The sequence below is a fragment of the Dama dama genome, chromosome 1 (genome assembly GCF_033118175.1).
Source record: "Dama dama isolate Ldn47 chromosome 1, ASM3311817v1, whole genome shotgun sequence".
NCBI classification, from domain to species: domain Eukaryota; kingdom Metazoa; phylum Chordata; class Mammalia; order Artiodactyla; family Cervidae; genus Dama; species Dama dama.
This window is the reverse complement of record NC_083681.1, coordinates 71727516-71746683: the sequence shown is the minus strand read 5'-3', so window position 1 is coordinate 71746683 and position 19168 is coordinate 71727516. Positions and strand designations below refer to the sequence as shown.

Sequence of the window (19168 nt, the reverse complement as noted above, 5' to 3'; positions counted from 1 at the left end):
GACTTGTTTAGTGGAAAATTATCCTAATTCCACATGAAGGCTTTCATTTTCACTAATGGCTAATAAGATATAACAATTTGCTAGTGTAATTTTTTCCTAAAATGGTTATCAAGATATTTATTATATTGCTAACGTTTCTTATGTAAAGACTCCCATTGATGTTTCTCAGTGCAATGGCCTAGTAAAAATTCTCTCTCCTGAGCAGTGTGTTTCCATTATTATACACTGTAGGGTTACACAACCTTACAAGCTCTCCTCTATGCCTAACTAGAAAGAAAGCTTAGGGCGAAATTAGTCTGAGTTTCTTTACAGAATGCTTTCCTTTTTTAATTTTTTTTTGCTTTCCTTTTTTTAAAAAACAAATTCTTTACTACTTAACTTTTGCTGTTTTGAATAAATGGCTGAGTCTTACACTGTGTTCTGTGACAGTTCTTTCTACTCCTTCTAAGAAGTATACAGGGTACAAAAACAAATAACAAAATGGAATGCTTCCTACTATGATGTGTGCCCAATGGACAACCTGAGAGCTTGGGGTGGATGGCTCACAACAGTCTATGCTATGCCAGTACCGCAAAAATCTGCAACTGGTCATCTGGCTTTTCGTAATTTAGAACATGGCATTCATAAGGCCAAGGTCAGGAATCTCAACGGTTTCAGCAGACCTATAACCACAGTGAGTAACCCGTCTCAGAAATGCAGTTTCGGTCTCTGAGAAGGCTGAGAAAGCAGGCTGATTCCCATTACTAAAAACAACTTAAAGCTTTGAGCCCTTCTCACAGAAGGTCTGCAGTGTCACTCTTAGCTCTCCAGTGGCATCTGTCTCCCATCCCACTTTCCAGAACAGAAAGTGGGAAGGTGGGCAGGGCTGTTGCCAAGCTGAGGAGCACCACTAGAAATCTCTGTCATTTCCTTCTTTGAAAAGCTGTACGGCTCTTCCCTTTGTTAACAAGTGACTACAAAATCTATTGCTGCCCTTTCAAGTAACTTTTTTTTAAGTTTTCTGAACCAATATGATGGTTTCTGTTGTTTAATATTATCATTAACATTCTGCAACAAGCATAAAGTCAAACAGGGGTTGGCAAAGTCTTTTCCGTTAGGATATTTAGATAAAAATGGTTACTTGCCAAAATTATGCAGTCAGTAGTATAAATGTGGGGTTGACAAAGAGTTCTAATTTTTAGTTTCTACCTTGTTTGCTACTATATTCCAAATGTCCGCCACTGCTCCTGGCATGGAGCAGGTGCAGATAGCTACAGAAACAATTAATGGGAACTCAGGAATACTTTGTTTTGTGGGCTCCTTGAGGATCTGTTGTTCCTGCTTTTGCCTTGTCCTGCTGGAAATTTGTCATGTGTTCAAGTACTGCCCACCGAGATGATAGGCAAGCAATGGAAAGGCAGGCATCACGGGTTTAAGCATAGCGTCTGATACGCTATATGATTCACAAACTTCTCAGTACCTAAGCCAGGAAAGCAGCAGAAAAGGACTGCTATAGGGATTCCAACAGGGACTTAATTAGAATTGCCCGGCAGCTGACTTGTAGCAACAGCGTTGTCTCCAAGTCCTCCTCATGTTATTTTAGCTTCCTCTCCTTCCTTCTCTGGCTACCACGGGACTCCCTGCATCTGGTCCTGGGACAGAAAAGAACTTTTGATACATTTGCCCATGACCAAGAATACAGGTTTAAAGAAAAGTGGCTTTTGGTCAAAGGAAGACAGCACATAAGTAAGTCCGCAGTGCATAGTTAGAGCTGCAAATGGATGCTGTATATGGAAGCCTCATTTCCATTTAAAAACTACTACTATTTAGAAAGCATTCATGTTGTTTAGTTGCAAAAAGTTCTGCAAGCCCAGGTCCCAAAGATTAGTACTTCCCTATGCCCTTACCATATGGTAATATATATCATTAAAAAGTTCCTAGGGAAAAGGCCTTTCACTGATGGAAACCAGTATTCAACTGAACACTAGCTGAGGGCCACTGCTGCTGGCAGCCACCCGGCCGTTTCAAAGGCTGCTGGGGTTGAGGTGACGGCAGTTCCTAAAGAACAACACTAAATAAAGGTGAGAAATGGGGAGATATTAAAGGTGCTATGCCTTAGAAAAACACAGACCAACCTTTATCTATTTAGGCCCTACTACGTGCCTGTCTCTGTGCTATATATTTGGGAGCAAAAAGAACCTGATCCTAAGGAATTAAATATAATCAATTTGGAGACATAAAACTATACACTAAACAATGAGAGAACAATTACATTTAAATATTTTTTCCTAAAGGAAAAACATAACTGAAGGTAGTCACGAAACGCTTTTTTACAGGAAAGCAGACTACCTTAGGCAGGATTTAGATAGAATAGAAGCCCAGGGAGGGCACTCCCAGAGTGATGAAACTAAAAAAGCAGGTATGGATATACCCATTTACACACATACAGAAACAGGTGTAATGAACGTGTATGTTCTGAAGGCACTACTCGTTTCAAATTAACTAGAAAAAAAATTTATATAGAGTACATCAGCAAATAAGATACTCAGGGAGGTGGGTGACACTGAGTGTCTGGGAAAGTCTGGAAGGAGATTCATTGTAAAGGGAGCCTCTAGTTTGTTAAGCAAAGAATGACAAAGTGACAGCCACGATAGTTATAGAGGTTAGATTAGTAAATCAGTTGGTGTGTTAGGAATTAGGGCGTGGAGGACAGAGGACAAACAGAAAGGGGTTTCAACAATCTCTAAAAGTGGCACATACAGAAAAACTGACTTAGGCTGAGGGTAAAGGGGAAGTCTTTAAAAGGGAAGGGAAAGAGGTATGGGGAAATTTCAGTGAAGAAAAATTAAAGGAATCTGGTAGTTATGTGAATATAATGGGAAACAGAATATCCAAAGATGACGTCACGATTGTAAAGTCCGATGTGGAACAGGGAGCTTTCTGTACACTGTGTGAAGTCTTAAGAGTCTGTGAGTGTGTAAAGGTAAGGCTATTTGCAAAGCCGAGGGCATAGGGACAGGACAACAGGATAGTGTTGGGATTTCAGGCGCTTATTTGTTAATTCATTTAAACATTTGTTGTTACGTGCTTAACAGTGTGCTGAGGGCTCAGAATACAACAACCCACGGAGCCATGGTCTAGGCTAGAAGGATGGACACATCTCCAGCTCCAATAAGCAGCTGCAAATACAGAATTCAGGTGGAAAGAGGTCTGGATGACAGCGGGATCTCAGCAGGTTGAGCAAACTCCGGGAGATAGTGAAGCACAGGGAAGCCTGGTGTGCTGCAATCCATGGGATCACAAAGAGTCAGACACGATTTAGCGACTGAACAAGAAGAAGAAAAAAGTAAGTATTAGGCTTGCTGCTTGCGGGCCAGATGCTGTGGTGTAAACTGGAAACAGAGAGGTGGAGACCCTTATTTTTTTCTTTGTCTTCAACACGTACCATTTTCAAACTGGAAAAAGGAGAATACGTATTGTGAAGTGAAGAGACTGTGAGCATCCACAGTGAGGCTGGCCCACAGAAAAGCTCACGCTTTTCTCACTTGGATGAATTATATCTCAGGGCACTGGGAAAACTCACAGCTGAGTCTGAGCACTGTGAGGTAATCTGGCCAGAATCACAGGGACAGGAGGAGTACAGAGAAACAGAGAGAAGCGTATGTAGTTCTGATTATAAGGAAAAAAAAAAAAAAGCCCACCATAATTTTGCAACATTGGAGACACAACTGGAAATTTGGAAATTCATGGTCTGGGCACCACTGTGGAAGAGACTTTCAAACTATACTTCAAAGCGGAGTACATTCATAGAAAAGGGACTCAGTGAAAGGCCTTAAAACCACGTTAAATGGGGGAGGACTGAAGAAATCAAGGTGATCCTGTAGCAGGACGAGCAGCTGATATACCGCATATACACATGATCAGACTTTGAAAATATTTTGCTAAAAGGTTTTTTAAAAATTCCAGAGAGAGTACAAGGATGGTGCGGGGACTAAAAACTATAATAAAGAGAAGCTAGAAGGAAATGAGGACATTTAGCTAAAGGGAGCAGAAATGTGGGGTGGGAGCTGGTAGACAGGAACAATAACCATCTTCAAACACCTCAGGAAGCACGGCGTTAGAGAGAGACAGACTGTTAGCCTCAGAGGGCAGGGGTAGAGATGAGAAGTCGTATTTTAGCTCTGTATTAGGAAAGACTTATGAATGGTCAGAAGCGGAATGGGCTATCTAGGGAGAGACCGAGCTACCCGTGCCTGGAGCAGAAGCAGAAGCAGAAGCAAGACAAAGCCAGGAACATTACTGAGAGGGAGAGGACCGTCAGAAGGTGATTAAAAGAAGGTGACTGTGCTTGATAAGCAGTATTAATAATCTTGGAAGAAAGGTTCCAAGAAGAATATAAGGGAGCAGAAGCTGAAAAGACAAGTGCAAAATGAAACACATCAACAATAAACAGAGGTAAAGATCACATATTCAAAGAGACGACCAGCAAGACAAAGTCCTTCCTTCAAAGTTTGGATCAAAATGTGTCCAGAAGGTCTTACGTGATTAATATCCATAGCTTTTACTGTAAGACTGTGGCTTCTCAAGGCAAGCAGGCACATTCTACCTTTCAGAATATGTTTCTTTGTCTCACAAAATAGACAGTACACTCTGGAATTAGACAAAGTTGGTTTCAAATTAGGACTCCACCACCACAGGACCTTGGGCAATTCTGTCTTGAGTTTCAGTGTCTTCTCTGCACAACATGGATACACTTGGAGGGCATTATGCTTAGTGAGATATGTCAGACAGAAAAGGCAAATACTGTATGGTATCACTTACATGTGGAATTTAAAATATGTAACTAGTGAATGTAACAAAAAAAAAAAAAAAGAAGGAAGGGGCAATATAGGAGCAGGGGATTAAAAGGTACAAACTATTAGTTGTTATGCTGTTTAGTCACTAAGTTGTATTGATTTTTTTGTGACCCCATGGACTGTAGTCTGCCAGGCTCCTCTGTCCATGGGATTCTCCAGGCAAGAATTCTGGAGTTGGTTGCCACTTCCTTCTCCAGGGGATCTTCCCGAGCCAGGAATTGAACCCACGTCTCCTATGCTGGACTACTGAGCCACAAGTATAAAATAAGCTACAAAGATACACTGTACAATATGGAGAATGTAACCGGTATTTTATAACAACTACAAATGGAGGAAATCCTTTAAAAATTGTGATTCACTATATCATACATCTGTAACATGATATTGCAAGCAACTATACTTCAGTTTTAAAAAGGCAGTGATCTCTTTTTTGAAGTCAGAGGATAAAGCTGTGGACTTAAGACTTAATGCATAAACAACAGCATAAAATTTCAAACTAGCGATCAGAAAGCACAAAAGGCTTAGATTAAATCACTAAGACTAAGACAGGGAGGGAATGATTCACTTCTGAGAAGACAGCAATAGTGAGTCTTCATTTGCACAAGTGGTCCTCTTCCTCCTTTTAGCTGGGTTAGGAGAGTAAAGAGAAGACAGAGACTTTGGAGAAGACAATCTAGAAAATCAAGTAGGGAACTGTTCCTGTTAATAACTCTTGTGCAAATATGTCAGGGCCCCCTTGCCTGATGTTAACATTGAGCAGATACCGTACGTACTTGTGAGGACTTTGGCTCACAGCCAGCCTCTAAGTCAGGAAGCAGTAGAAACACAGGAATGCCTGTGTTTCCAGAAATGAACATTTACTGAGTTCCATGTGTGTACGAGTACCTGGTACAAACGTCTCCCCCAAAGTTATTTCATTTAAATATTCATGAGCACTCTGAAGCTTGCCTTTTTTCTTTTCCCCCTCCCTTCTGGTTTATTTTTAAATTAATGAGATAAGGAAGGCTCAGCAAGATTAAGTAACTTGCCCAAGATTTACCAGTTAGTAGGTGGCAGACATAACAAAATCTCTGACTATAAAACCTACAGATTAAGGTTTCCAAGTTTGGGACTAGATAATGAGCTATTAAAGCAATGGTTTTTCAAAGGTTAATCAGTGACACAGTTTTCACCAATCCTTAGCAAAATGAGAAACAAAAAAGAACATGTACGGGACTTCCCTGTCGGTCCAGTGGTTAGGACTTTACACTTCCACTGCAGGGGGTGCAGGTTCGAGCCCTGGTTGGAAAACTAAGATCCCACATGCTCTGTAGCATGGTTAGATAAAAAAAAGAATCAATAAATAAATAAAAACAAAAAAAAGAACATACACTAAAGTTATAGTACATATATATACACACTTATGTCCAGATACACATTTGTTGGTGTAAAGTTGCCAACTGTCCATTTTTGAGGAAGACTATCTTTATTCTAACATTGTCTTTGTACTTTTTTGACATTAAAATGTTTATATATATATATATATATATATATATATATATATATAAAATAATGGTAACAGCAAATGCTAGTTTGCCTCAAATATGACCTTACAAATTAAAAAATAAAGTTTTTTTATTATCTATTATTTATCTATCTATTATAATCTATCAAACCCCTGTGTCTGAGAACCACAGGCAATGACACAGGTGTGAAAGCAGAAGGCCCAAGGATAAGCTTTAGTTCTATACCCCCTACTGAAGATGTGAGGCCAGGTACCTAGCTTCTGAGTCTCAATTTTCTCACCCACAAGATGGGCTAATAATAAATATTCCACAAAATTAATACATAACATATAACACTCCGTAAATTATAAAGTACCACAAAAAGGTAGTAACTATCATAATAATTTATGGTTACTGGAAACGGCTTAACTATTTGTATTTATTTTCCTCCAAAAACAGAGTTTTAAAAAAACTTTTAAAAGTCTATGCTTGACTTTTATTATACCACACTACTTAAATTAAAATATAGAGTCTTTCTCCTAATCACACTATAGGAAGCTTGCTGGTATAAACATGGTAACTTACACCATGACCGTGGTCCCTGTGGACTTGTCAGTATCTGGAGAAAAGAAGAATGTACTCCCAGAATTCAGACATGGTTTTTTAAAAAAAACAAAAAACATTAGTATCTAAGAGTAAAACTAGTAAGAATCATCAACATACTGTAATCACATTAGCAACGCACCCTAAGAGACAGTGTGCAGAGTGCTAAAGGGACCTGGCAAACACCTAGCTCTAGTCAGGGCAACCACACAGGGTCCGCAGTACCGCGGAGGGAATGGAACTATGGGGGAAACATGGATCTAGAAACTTAAATACTAGGTTATCTGCCTCAAGCAATGATGTATTCAGAAAATGAAGTGACACACAGTTAAGATTCTGGTTGGGTTTTATTCTGAATTGTCCTAGTAAAAGATTCTAATTTGGTAGTCATGAGTATTCCAGTCATTAAGGAGTCAGACTGGAATGGGGTCAGTTTCTGTAAGCTGGAAAAAATACCCCTTTATCACTACTCAGTTTCATTTTTTGTTGATTCTGAGTTTATCAAATAATCTCATGATGTTCATGTGGTTGTGTGGGTACCTGATACCAGAGAGACATGAGGCCCCTGGGCACCAGACAGGAGCAGCCCCACTGTGAATGAACAAAGTGGCCATCTGGTTTAAGTCAGTCTCTTCTGAGTAGGTAAATGGGAAATTAATTTCCTTAAAGCCCCACAATTCCTGGTAGAAGAGATGAAACTAATTTTCTAAACCTACAGAAGTGAAAGTCACAACATCCCCCTTTGAGGTGTCTTCTCTTAGACATCATTTTTTTATATATAATATACCACTTAGAAGGAAACATAAAGATTTTGTAATTGCTAGATATGTTCATCCAATCTATGCACGAAGGCAAAGGCCACATTTCACTTCTCTAAAAAACATTTACTGCACACAGGAATATAAAGTTACATAGGACACAATATATAAGAAGCTCATTGTCTGATGGAACGTCAGTTATACAAGCATTTAATACAATATAAAATGTGCCTTGACAAAAAGGAGGAACAAGAGCAGCAAATGAAGCAACTGAACTCTTGGCGACCTTTGTGAATGCTTCACAGAGAAGACAACATTTGAGCTGAACTTGGAGATGCACAGGGGTTGTCTAAAAAGCAGTGTGTACAGGGCTCTTCTCAGCCTCTGCAAAGGAACGGGGGCTCAGAGCAGCACGGCGTGTGAGGGAGACAGGGAAAGGTCTGCATTCCCCGCTGCATACAGCACCAGTGGACAGTACAGCTGGAGACAGAATCCAGGGCCAAACTGCCTCACATCCCACATGGAGACATTTGGATTCTTCCTACAGGTAACAGGTGGGCTCCCCTGGTGGCCCAGATGGTAAAGAATCTGCCTGCAATGTGGGAGACGTGGGTTCGATCCGAGAAGGGAACGGCTATCCACTACAGAGCCCCTGCATTCCATGGACAGAGGAGCCTGGCAGGCTACAGTCCATGGGGTCGCAAAGAGTCAGACACGACTGAGTGACTGAACAGAACTATAGATAATAGAGAACCATAGAAAATTTTAAGCATAGGCAACTTACCAGATCAGGTCTGATTTTAAAAACCACGCCATGGACACACAAGAAGTTGGTAACAGGTTACGTCTGCTTTTTAAATTGTATACCAATTATATGTATCCTCTCCCTCTCACATACCCACATACCCACCTCTCCCACTCTCTCCATACATGAATGAAGTAAAGGACTAGATATAGGGGGCCAATCATGATGCTACTCTTAACAGCCCAGACCCAAATGAAGAGAGTCGGAATGCAGATAGTGACAGAAGGAACAGATAGAGAGACGGGAAGTTTAACAGGTCCTAGGGATTGACTGGATATAGTGGTGACTGGGTGAGCTGTGCCATTCAGGAAGCATGAATATAGCAATCAGAAGCAGTTCAGGAAATAGGACAAAATGAGGACAAGTTCAATTTTAGATATGTTACATGTGAAGTTCCTATGGCACATCCAGACAGAACGCTAAAAAGACAGAAGTAAGATCTGGGGTCACAGAGTGTCTTAGCTGAAAGTGCGGATTTAGAGACACTGGTGTACTCCAATGCATCTCAAAGGCCAAGAGATTACAAAGAGGTAACTAAGAAAAGGAGACCAAGGTTAAGATCCTGGGTAAAAAAATAAATAAATAAAGGACAAAGTAGAGAATAAGTGAATGAAATTGAAAAAAGATATTCTGAAGACAGGAAGAGAAGCAAGATCAAGCGATACCCCAGAAGCCAAGAGGAAGAGGAAGGAGCTCCCAGTGGGGAGTTGTGCACAGTTCCAAAGGCAGTGAAGAGGTTACAGTAGGATAAGTACTAAAAGCAAGTCACTGATTTTGGTAATTATAAACAGACTGATACATCTTAAGAACTTTTCAGCACAGCACAGCTCAAAATGTGATCATAAAATGGAAGTTTAGAGGAGGGCCTAGTAGGTACGCCCGTTATTTCAAATCTTTAAATTTTACTGGGTTAGTGTAAATACAACGTGCTTTCTTTTTTTGATGATTTACTCAATAAACTAATGACATTAAGAAGACTGGTACATAAATCAAATTGGCTCTAGTAAACGAAGACGTTGAGGTGGAGAGAGAAGTGTGAAGAGCAATTTCACATTATAGCTTGTCTTCTGCCTCCCAATCTGGGGTCACCCTCATGATTCTACAGTATAGTAAGTGACTGTTAAAGAAACAAATGCTTGAGAGGAAAGAGAAGCCTAAGTTAAGCTCCAAGCCTGAGAGTTGATTCTACCCCAGGAACACAGCTCAGGTCAAAGCAACTTACTTTCAAGTCTAAGGACATCTGAGTCCCTCCCTGAATTCTCAACAGAGAGCACAGGGTCTTCCTCTGTCCCTGCCTCAGAGGGCTCTTCTTCGGCAGCATCCAGTGACTGTGAGTTGTCAAAATACTTCTGTTTGTCATGGCTGTTGTCCAGGGTTTTCACATGACAATTACCTCAATGACAAGAGACACAGACACAGCATATTAGAAACCTCTCTTGTGTAGTCCCACAGCTCAAGGTCCCCAAGTATCAGGAAGAGCCAAAAGGGGACCGTTGCGTTTTTCTTCAGCAGGAGAAAAGTGCCCTTTAAAGCCAGGTGATAACTGTGATTCACGATTTTGCACTTAAGTTCAAGTTTCACCTGTTAGGCTACTGTTAAGTATTTGGGGAAAAAGCTCTAAGAACGAAGTCCCAAAATCTCCCTCCATTCTTAATGAATGATTGTGAAACACTTCTCTGAAAGTCAGAAACATCATAAAAAAAGTGGTTTTCCTTCTATTTGCCTTTCGAACGTGAGAAGTGACAGATGAGTATCTGAATAAGTCTGGAGATAGATGAATTATAGCAGAAGAGTATACCATTCTTGCATTATAGCTTAAAGTGAAAGACTAAAAGTAAAGGATTAGAAATTAAAAACCAAGGACCTGGAGGGGGATAGGGTGGCAGAGAAGCCACATTTGTGACTGTCAGATCACACAGGTGCCTGTTTTTCTTTTGGAAGACAAATTTTGATCATGTGTGAAAGTGTCAGTCGCTCAGTCGTGTGTCTGACTCTTTGCAACCCCATGGACTGTAGCCCGCCAGGCCCCTCTGTCCATGGGGATTCTCCAGGCAAGAATACTGGAGTGGCGTGCCATTTCCTTCTCCAGGGGATCATCCGAACCAGGGAGTGAACCTGGTCTTCCGCCTTGCAGGTGGATTCTGCACCGTATGAGCCACAAGGGAAGCATGTGTGTGTCTGACTCTTTGCAGCCCCATGGACTGCAGCCCGCTAGGCTATTCTGCCCATGGCGGGGAATTTTCCAGGCAAAGATACCAGAGTGGGGTTGCTATTTCCTACTCCAAGGGATTGTCCCGACTCAGGGACTGAACCTGCACCTCTTGTATGTCTTCCGTGTTGGCAGGCAGGTTCTTTACCACTAGCACCCCCTGGGAAGCCCAGTAACGATTTATCTAAGCATAAAATGTCATATTTGAATGTAATCATAGCACTGTGTGATACTAGGCTGGTACAAAAGTAACTGTGGTTTTGCAGTGCTGAACTCTGCCAGTTGATACTACAATACATTCTTAAATAAATGTATTTATTTATTCATCATTTTTATATGAATTTCTCACTTTATGTTTTTTTATTTTTGGCTAATGACTTACTAGTTACTGTTTATTTTATATTTATTTTAGACTACAGAAATGTTAGACAAAAAAGCAAATTCAACCAATTTTTTCATTCAAGTCCAAAATGGGTTGTAAAGCAGCGAAGACAACTCACAACATCAACAATGCATTTGACCCAGGAACTGCTAACAAACGCACGGTGCAGTGGTGGTTCAAGAAGTTTTGTAAAGGAGACGAAAGCTTTGAAGATGAGGAGTGCAGTGACTGGCCACTGGAAGTTGACAACGGCCAACTGAAAGCAATCACTGAAGTTGATTCTCTTAGAACTATACGAGAATAGTCGAAGAACTCAACTTCAACCATTCTACAACATTTGGCATTTGAAGCAAAGTGGAAAGGTGAAAAGCTAGATAAATGGGTGCCTCATGAGCTGACTGAAAATCAAAAAAATCAGAGTTTTGAAGTGCTGTCTTCTCTTATTCCATGCAACAACAGTGAACCAACAATTTCTCAATCGGATTGTGACATGTGATGAAAAGTGGATTTTCAGAGTGATTGCTCTAACCACTGAGTAGCAATGAACAGCTCACTGGTTGGACAGAGCAGCAGCTCCAAAGCACTTCCCAAAGCCAAACTTGCACTAAAAATCATCGTCACTGTTTGGTGGTCTGCTGCCCATCTGATCTAATATAGCTTTCTGAATCTTGGTGAAACCATTACATCTGAGAAGTATGCTCAGCCAATCGATGAGATGCATTGAAAACTGCAACGCCTGCAGCTGGTATTGGTCAACAGAATGGGCCCAATCTTTGTCATAACGCCCAACTGCACAACCAGTGCTTCAAAGGTTGAGTGAACTGGCCTACAAAATTTTGTCTCATCTGCCATATTTACCTGACCTCTGATTTTAGCTGATTTTCAGTCAGCTCATGAGGCACCCATTTATCTGACCTCTGAATTTAGCTGATTTTCAGTCAGCTCATGAGGCACCCATTTGTCTAGCTTTTCATCTTTCCACTTTGCTTCAAATGCCAAATGTTGTACAATGGTTGAAGTTGAGTTCTTCCACTACTTCTCGTATAGTTCTAAGAGAATCAACTTCAGTGATTGCTTTCAGTTGGCCGTTGTCAACTTCCAGTAGCCAGCCAACTACCACTTCTTCAAGTATCTCAACAACTTTTTGCAGGGAAAACGCTTCCACAGCCAGCGGGAGGCAGAAAACACTTTTCAAGAGCTTCTCAAATCCCAAAGCATGGATTTTTATGCTACAGGAATAAACAAACTTGATTCTCATTGGCAAAAATGTGTTGATTGTAATGGTTCCTATTTTGATTAATAAAGATCTGTTTGCACCTAGTTGTAATGATTTAAAATTCATGGCCCGATACCACAATTACTTTTGTACCAACCTAATACTTTCTGACGTGCACAGTGAGCATGACCTCTTGACACAACTTTGCCCAGGAGTCAAAGGGCTTTGAACTTACTAGGGAGCCACATGTTAATACAGATAAACAGCCACTATCTAGCTCCACTTGACAGTCATTCTCTGGGAAGAGGAATGTATTCCTAGACTGCTGTGTCTTCTCTGGTGGAGATCTGGCTGGCTGAACAGGTCTCCTCATGTTCCACGTACGTTTTTGTGGAAGATGTATATTCAACAGAAGCCTACATTCCTATTACAGGACACTTCTCTGATAACAGAGTGTATAAGTAACTTTCCTCCTTTATCAGAACATCCAAACATGTTCTAAAAGTTTTTTTTTTTTTTCTTTTAAAAGAGAATGTTGCCTCAAAGAGATGTAGGTACCCAATCAAGCTGTCTTTGTAGCAATGGGAATACAGGAAGTCTTTCTGGATCTGATGACTCTCCTTCAGATTCTGTAATTTCTGAAAGTGCTACTCAGTCATTTCCCTCATTGTACCAATAAAACATAAAGGACTCAAAGCCTTTCCCAACTTACTAGTTTAGAGAGAGGGGAACTGCATACTTTGGGAGTCACTTTCCATTTTCCAATTCTACACTATCATACATCTGAGGCTATTTTCAACAAGGCTACGTCAGAAACTGAAGACTCTTTCAAGAGAGCTTTAGCTCTCAAGAAATTTAACAAGCAACTTGGGGAGACAGTAAATAAAGACAACAAACACTAATGAACTGGTCTACTGTGCCCAGTAGGTGCTTCAGAGAATGAGCTTTGAGTGGGAAGATCTTGAAGTGTGAAGAATACGTAGGACTTAAAAACACAACTTTAAAAAGGGGGAATTACAAGGAAGGGGACCAGTATTTCTTCAGTACTTTCAAATTTTTTTTCTCACTTACGCCTCAAAAACACCCTATGAAATATTATTAATTTTACAGACAAAGAAACTGATTCTCCATGAGATTAAGCAACTTGTCTGAGGTCAAATATAAGTAAGTGGTAGATCTGGGATTTGAATCAGTTCCATTTTACTACAAAGCTTCTTGGCTTCCCCCAGTCAATACGACCTCTTTAAGCAAAAAAAAAAAAAAAGGTGGAGAAGTTGGCATTTTAGGTAGGGAGGAATAATGTACTGAGCAAATCAACAGGAATAGGGATTCTCATTTGTGGTTGGAAGGTCATGAGGAGTACAATTTGAAAGAGATGGAAAGGGTGGAGTGTGTGTGGGTCCTGGAGGGCTACCAGGAAAGAAGGCATGAGCAATGGTAGCTGCTTTCTTTCTCCAGATTCTCCTGAGAGGCCAGAGGTTGCTGAGTTGCCTCCACTTCTGTCTTCACCACCTAGCCCGTGTAGGTAAATGTGGAAAACCAAGCACACGAGCATTGAAATAAAACAAAGCAATGACAACTCCATATACCCAACTGTCTGAACTTTACTATGAAGAATAGCGTGTTTCTTAGAGGCAATTTTTAATTAGGATATAAATAAGCATGACTATTAAAAGAGAGGAAAGAAAATGATGACAATGATACTGATAATTTAAAAAATACAATGTTCCTAGTGAATGTTCTCTGCCTTTAACTTTGGAGAATTTGCCTCTAAAGCATTATTAAAAAAAAAAAAAAAAAAGCATTATTCACCTTGACACAAGCTGGGTAAAGCAAAAGGACAAACCATTTAACACTGGAAACCGGTGAAATCTGAGCTGTGCTTCCTGTAGTTGATTTCGTCCTCCAACCTTTGCATCTTATTTTTCTATCCCACCCTCTATTATAAAAATTTAATTGGTTTCATCTTTTAAAATGTCTGCAATATTTAAAAATGCTTTATAGGTCATTTATAAGATATGATATGCATAAGATCCTGAAGCTAAAATTAGTCCTTCTGCATGACCTCAAAGCAGACACCCTCTTGAAGCAAGCCTCATGAATTCTAAGAATGTCCTGCCCTCCAACTCAGGAATCGGGGCCAACACCTCTGAGGGAGAGGGTATAAAAGGGGATCAGGGAGAAATTGGGGAATTAAAGGAATAGGAAGTTTATTTTAAGCTATTTCTTGGAAGTAGGAAAAATCAAAATGCTCAAGTAAAAACTACATGTTTTAAAGTTAGAACTGTTGATATGAATTTCTTAGGTTGATGGTTAAAAACAGACTGGTTTAGTATTCTGGTATGATTTCCATGATTAACTAGTCTAATCACAGAAAGTCATATTGCCTAACTCTTGAATGACTCCTTCCAGTTGCCGGAGGGGGAATTAATGAACTTCAGAAAAAATAAATATATCGATTCTTTGGACTATAGTATAGGTCTACTCCAGCTAAAGAGGAACTAAAAAAAAGTTGCCTATACAGAAAAATATTGCTTGTCTTCTCAGCAAAGGTAGAGATAATGTTCTCATTAAAGAAATACAATGAAATGTTGAAGAAGGAAAAATGGAAAGAGACCTAAAAAGTAACAAGTATCTTCTGTGCATATGGCTATTATTTCTTGTTGATGCAAAAATGAGGAGATTCTGAGGCTCAGACTAACCTTGATAGGCTTTTTTTCTGGGGCGGGGGGGAGGGACTTCATGATTTAAATGAAATGCTTTAGATAACAAGGTCCCAGATGAAAATGGAAACACTTTCCTCTGCTTACTGTTCTATATCTGCTTGCAAAGACTTTAGCATCCAATTCAAATCCTGGCACTCTGGTTTTTCTTAGAATTAAGAGAGGATATGCAGGAGATATAAGAGATGTGGGTTCAATTCCTGGGTGGGGAAGACTCCCTGGAGGAGGGCATGCAAACTCACTCTAGTACTCTTGCCTGGAGAATCCCAGGGACAAAGGAGCCTGGCGGGTTATAGTCCATAGGGTTGCAAAGAGTTGGACACAACTGAAGCGACTTAGCATGCACACAAGCAAGAGAGGATAAGGCAATACCAACTAAGCATTAGAAAACTAAGATCATGTCATCTGGTCCCATCACTTCATGGCAAAAATAGATGGGGAAGCAATGGAAACAGTGACAGGTTTTATTTTGGGGGGCTCCAAAATCACTGCAGATGGTGACTGCAGCCATGAAATTAAAAGACGCTTGCTCCTTGGAAGAAAAGTTATGAACAACCTAGACAGCATATTAAAAAGCAGAGACATTACTTTGCCAACAAAGGTCCATCTAGTCAAAGCTACGGTTTCACCAGTAGTCACGTATGGATGTGAGAGTTGGACTATAAAGCAAGCTGAGTACCAAAGAATTGATGCTTTTGAACCGTGATGTTGGAGAAGACTCTTGAAAGTCCCTTGGACAGCAAGGAGATCCAACCAGTCCATCCTAAAGGAAATCAGTCCTGAATATTCATTGGAAGGACTGATGCTAAAGCTGATAACTCCAATACTCTGGGCACCTGATGTGAAGAACTGACTCACTGGAAAAGAGCCTGATGCTGGGAAAGATTGAAGGCAGGAGGAGAAGGGGATGACAGAGGATGAGATGGTTGGATGGCATCACTGACTCAACAGAACTGAGTTTGAGTAAACTCCAGGAGTTGGTGATGGACAGGGAGGCCTGGCATGCTGCAGTCCATGGGGTCGCAAAGAGTCAGACACAACTGAGCAACTGAACTGAAATAATTGAACTAAGCATGAAACTCCAAAGAGGGTATTTCTGACTCTGGAACAACTACGAGATCTTAAATTTATCAACATCCTTTTTTTGCAGTTAGACTACTGCTTGCATAAATTGGGTTATTAATATTAACCTCCCCTACAAGGGTATTCTGGAAAACAACTAAATATTTAATATACCATGTCTAAGCCTAAGCCTCCTAAGGGAGAAAGGCACAATTTATTCTGTGGCTAAACAGATTTTCAGAGTAAACTAAGTTCTCAGAAACTCCTATCATGACTAGGGTTAAAGAAATCTCCTATTTTCTCTTATTAATTCTGTTTACAAAGGTCTTAGAAGATTATTTTTCAACTGGAGTTGGGGAACCACTTACTTATTAAAAAGAATTCTTCTGTTCTGAATCTCATAAGTTGGTAAAGAGATTCCTGGGTGAATTAGGAATCCTTTAGGGTTCTTTAGGATTCTTTGGGGTTTATTCTAATAAAGAAACGCTACAAAATTGAGGCATCAAAATTTTGTAAGAGCAAGTAACTAATTTTCTATTTATTTCTCTGGTAAGAAATCCATCTTTTAGGAAATATGGTAAGATAAATGGTGAAGTGGACAAAAGTGTATCTTTGAGTTACTCACCATTGCTAAGCAAGATTATTTTTTTTTAATTAAATTTTATTGGAGTACAGTTGCTTTACAAAGATTATTTTAAAATATCACCAGGAAAATTTAACTGTGGGGCTTGGGACCACACTAATAGGTAATAGTGAAGAAGTAAGAAGCCTTACTGCAAACGGATTCCTTTATGATTTCTACCTCAAAGTCTTATAGACCTTGTTCTAAAAGAAGCAGTCCACGGTATGGACTCAAATCCTGCCTAGATACAGCCTTACCATGTGAACTTGCACAAATCAACTCTGGTCTCTGCATCTAGGTTCTTTACCTGAAATAGATAAGCTACTGTCCAACAATAAGAGGAGTCTCAGCAAACTCCACTGCTGAAACCACGGTGAACATAAGTACACAGAACTCCTTGAATTAGGCGAACCTGAGACAAGAGAATCTGTCTCACCTCCTCTATCCTGGGCTGTCCTCCACTTAGAAAGATGAGTGAAATCATCTCAACAGTCGTAATGGTTCAGACTTGTTCTCATTCAGCAGTTACTGCTGAATGACATTCTTGCAGGAGGTTTAAAAGTAATGGCTATGTACTGGCTGACCTTAACTGCCAGAGAGAAAACAGATCATATTAAAGAGTTGAAATCAGCAACTTCAGGATTATATAGGCATTCCCTCATGGTGAGGTGAATGAGTCAGAAGTGAGTTTAAAGAAGAAAAACTCTCAAAGAAAAGTATGTGACCTCAAAAAGAAATGAGAGCAGGGGTGGGAGAGATAGAGAGAAATTCTTTTCTACTATGTATTCTAGAGTTAAATTCTATGCTGGGGAACACTGCCCACACATGGTGGGGGAATCCGATTTGTGCTGGTTTCTATAGACCTATACGCCCTGCTTCCTTTTAGAGGAGAAGAATGAGCTATAAATCTGGCCTCCTTGTCCTGCCATGTGGCATTCCCTAAGTGGCTAAAGTATATGGTGCAAAGTCAGCATCAGCTGAGACACAGACACCACGACATGTAGGCTGTGAAAGAAACGACTCCAGAGATGGAATCTAAGCTCTCCAATGCTATAACTTCCTCCAGAAATGGGAAAGATTAGGTTAGATCCCTAAACAAGAGAATTTAAACATTAAGTTTACTAGGAAAGATTTTCCCCACACAGCAACTATATAAAAAAGTTATCTTTCATAGGTGCCATTATTATTATTATTGTTAAATTTAAAAATCTGTTTTACTTCAGCCTAAGGAAATGGGTTTTGAGCAAGAATGTTGGGGAAACAAATCCAATAGATTTCTCACACTTACTAATTTATCTATGAATGCTAGTTTTTTCAGTGAGGGTCAACAAGGACACTGTTTGTAATTTTCATTAAAAACAGTGCAGACAGGAGGCGGGGAGATACAGGCTACCTGTTAGATGTTGTCATCTTCTAGCGGACAAGTGAGACGATGTGATTCCTTTTCTCTGCCCCCTCCTACGGCGTGGGGGCTGCAGACCTTTAAAGACTTACATGTGTGTGGCTTAAAGCATTCGGTGCATACAGCTAATTACCCTCTATTACCAGGTATTCTCAGTAGCTCAAACTGGAAATGCCATTAGATAATTTGCCATATGAACACATTCCAAGGGCTAAACATTGGGAGGAGGGTGTGGAATGCATGGGTCAGCATATGGAGGTGAACAAAGGAATGGTCCCTGCTCTCAAGGAGTTAAAAAGTTCTGTAGGAGACTTCTGTCTTATACACCAATAACTGTAATGGCAAGTCACAGGAGCTGAAGGAGAGACACAGGTGGAATGACTGCTCATGCACTGCTTGTGATTAAGGGATCAGGCAAGGCACATGGCAGAAGTGGGCCTTGAAGGATGGGCAAGATTAGGATTTTTATTTAGGGAGGGAAAGAGTGCACGAGGGAAAGTCATGGGGGAAAACTGAGAACGATACGAGCAAACACACGGAACCCGCAGAGCAGGCTGTATGTGGCAGAACACACAGGCTGTCCACGACAGTGTCATCGTATGTCACGTGTCACGGTGTGGTACAATTTCTTTTGACGCTGCAAAAGAGAGAATGATATTAAAGTCTCTCTGTTGTCAGCTTAAATTAAGCACCCCTATTTGAGTCAACCACAGACTCTTGTAGTAAGTTGGCTTCATTCAATTCTTAATGCCTAGAATAAGGCCTATACACAGAGGGTAGGGATGAGGGAACAGGGGAGGGCTTAGGAAATTTCCCAGCTACTCACCACCTTTGTGGTTTATATTTACTTCTCCTTTCTCATGCTGAAAGGGTTCAGTTGCCTGCTGATGTCAAGGGAAAAAATCTAGTAAAAAAATCAACAGATCTTAACTCTGGTCCTCTTCCTCATAATACAAATGGAGGCACAGAGATAGGCAAAATGGGAAAGGGACCTAACATTAGAAGCTCTTGTTGCTTCCATATGGCCAAATGCACTCACTATAAATCAAGTGTAAAGCATTAGAAAA

At 40.3% G+C, this 19168-nt stretch overlaps 1 protein-coding gene across 5 annotated transcripts in view; it reads right to left on the bottom strand.

The window, feature by feature from the left end:
* TTC17 (tetratricopeptide repeat domain 17) overlaps positions 1 to 19168 on the bottom strand; it is a 120569-nt gene that overhangs the window by 36035 nt on the left and 65366 nt on the right. For 3 of the 5 annotated variants that reach the window (XM_061152186.1, XM_061152181.1, XM_061152178.1), the window contains exon 17: positions 9708 to 9878. The exons of the other annotated variants lie outside the window; for them this stretch is intronic. In XM_061152186.1, coding sequence (XP_061008169.1) covers positions 9708 to 9878 — 171 coding nt within the window. The remainder of the gene's footprint in view (positions 1 to 9707; positions 9879 to 19168) is intronic. 5 annotated transcript variants of the gene reach the window in all.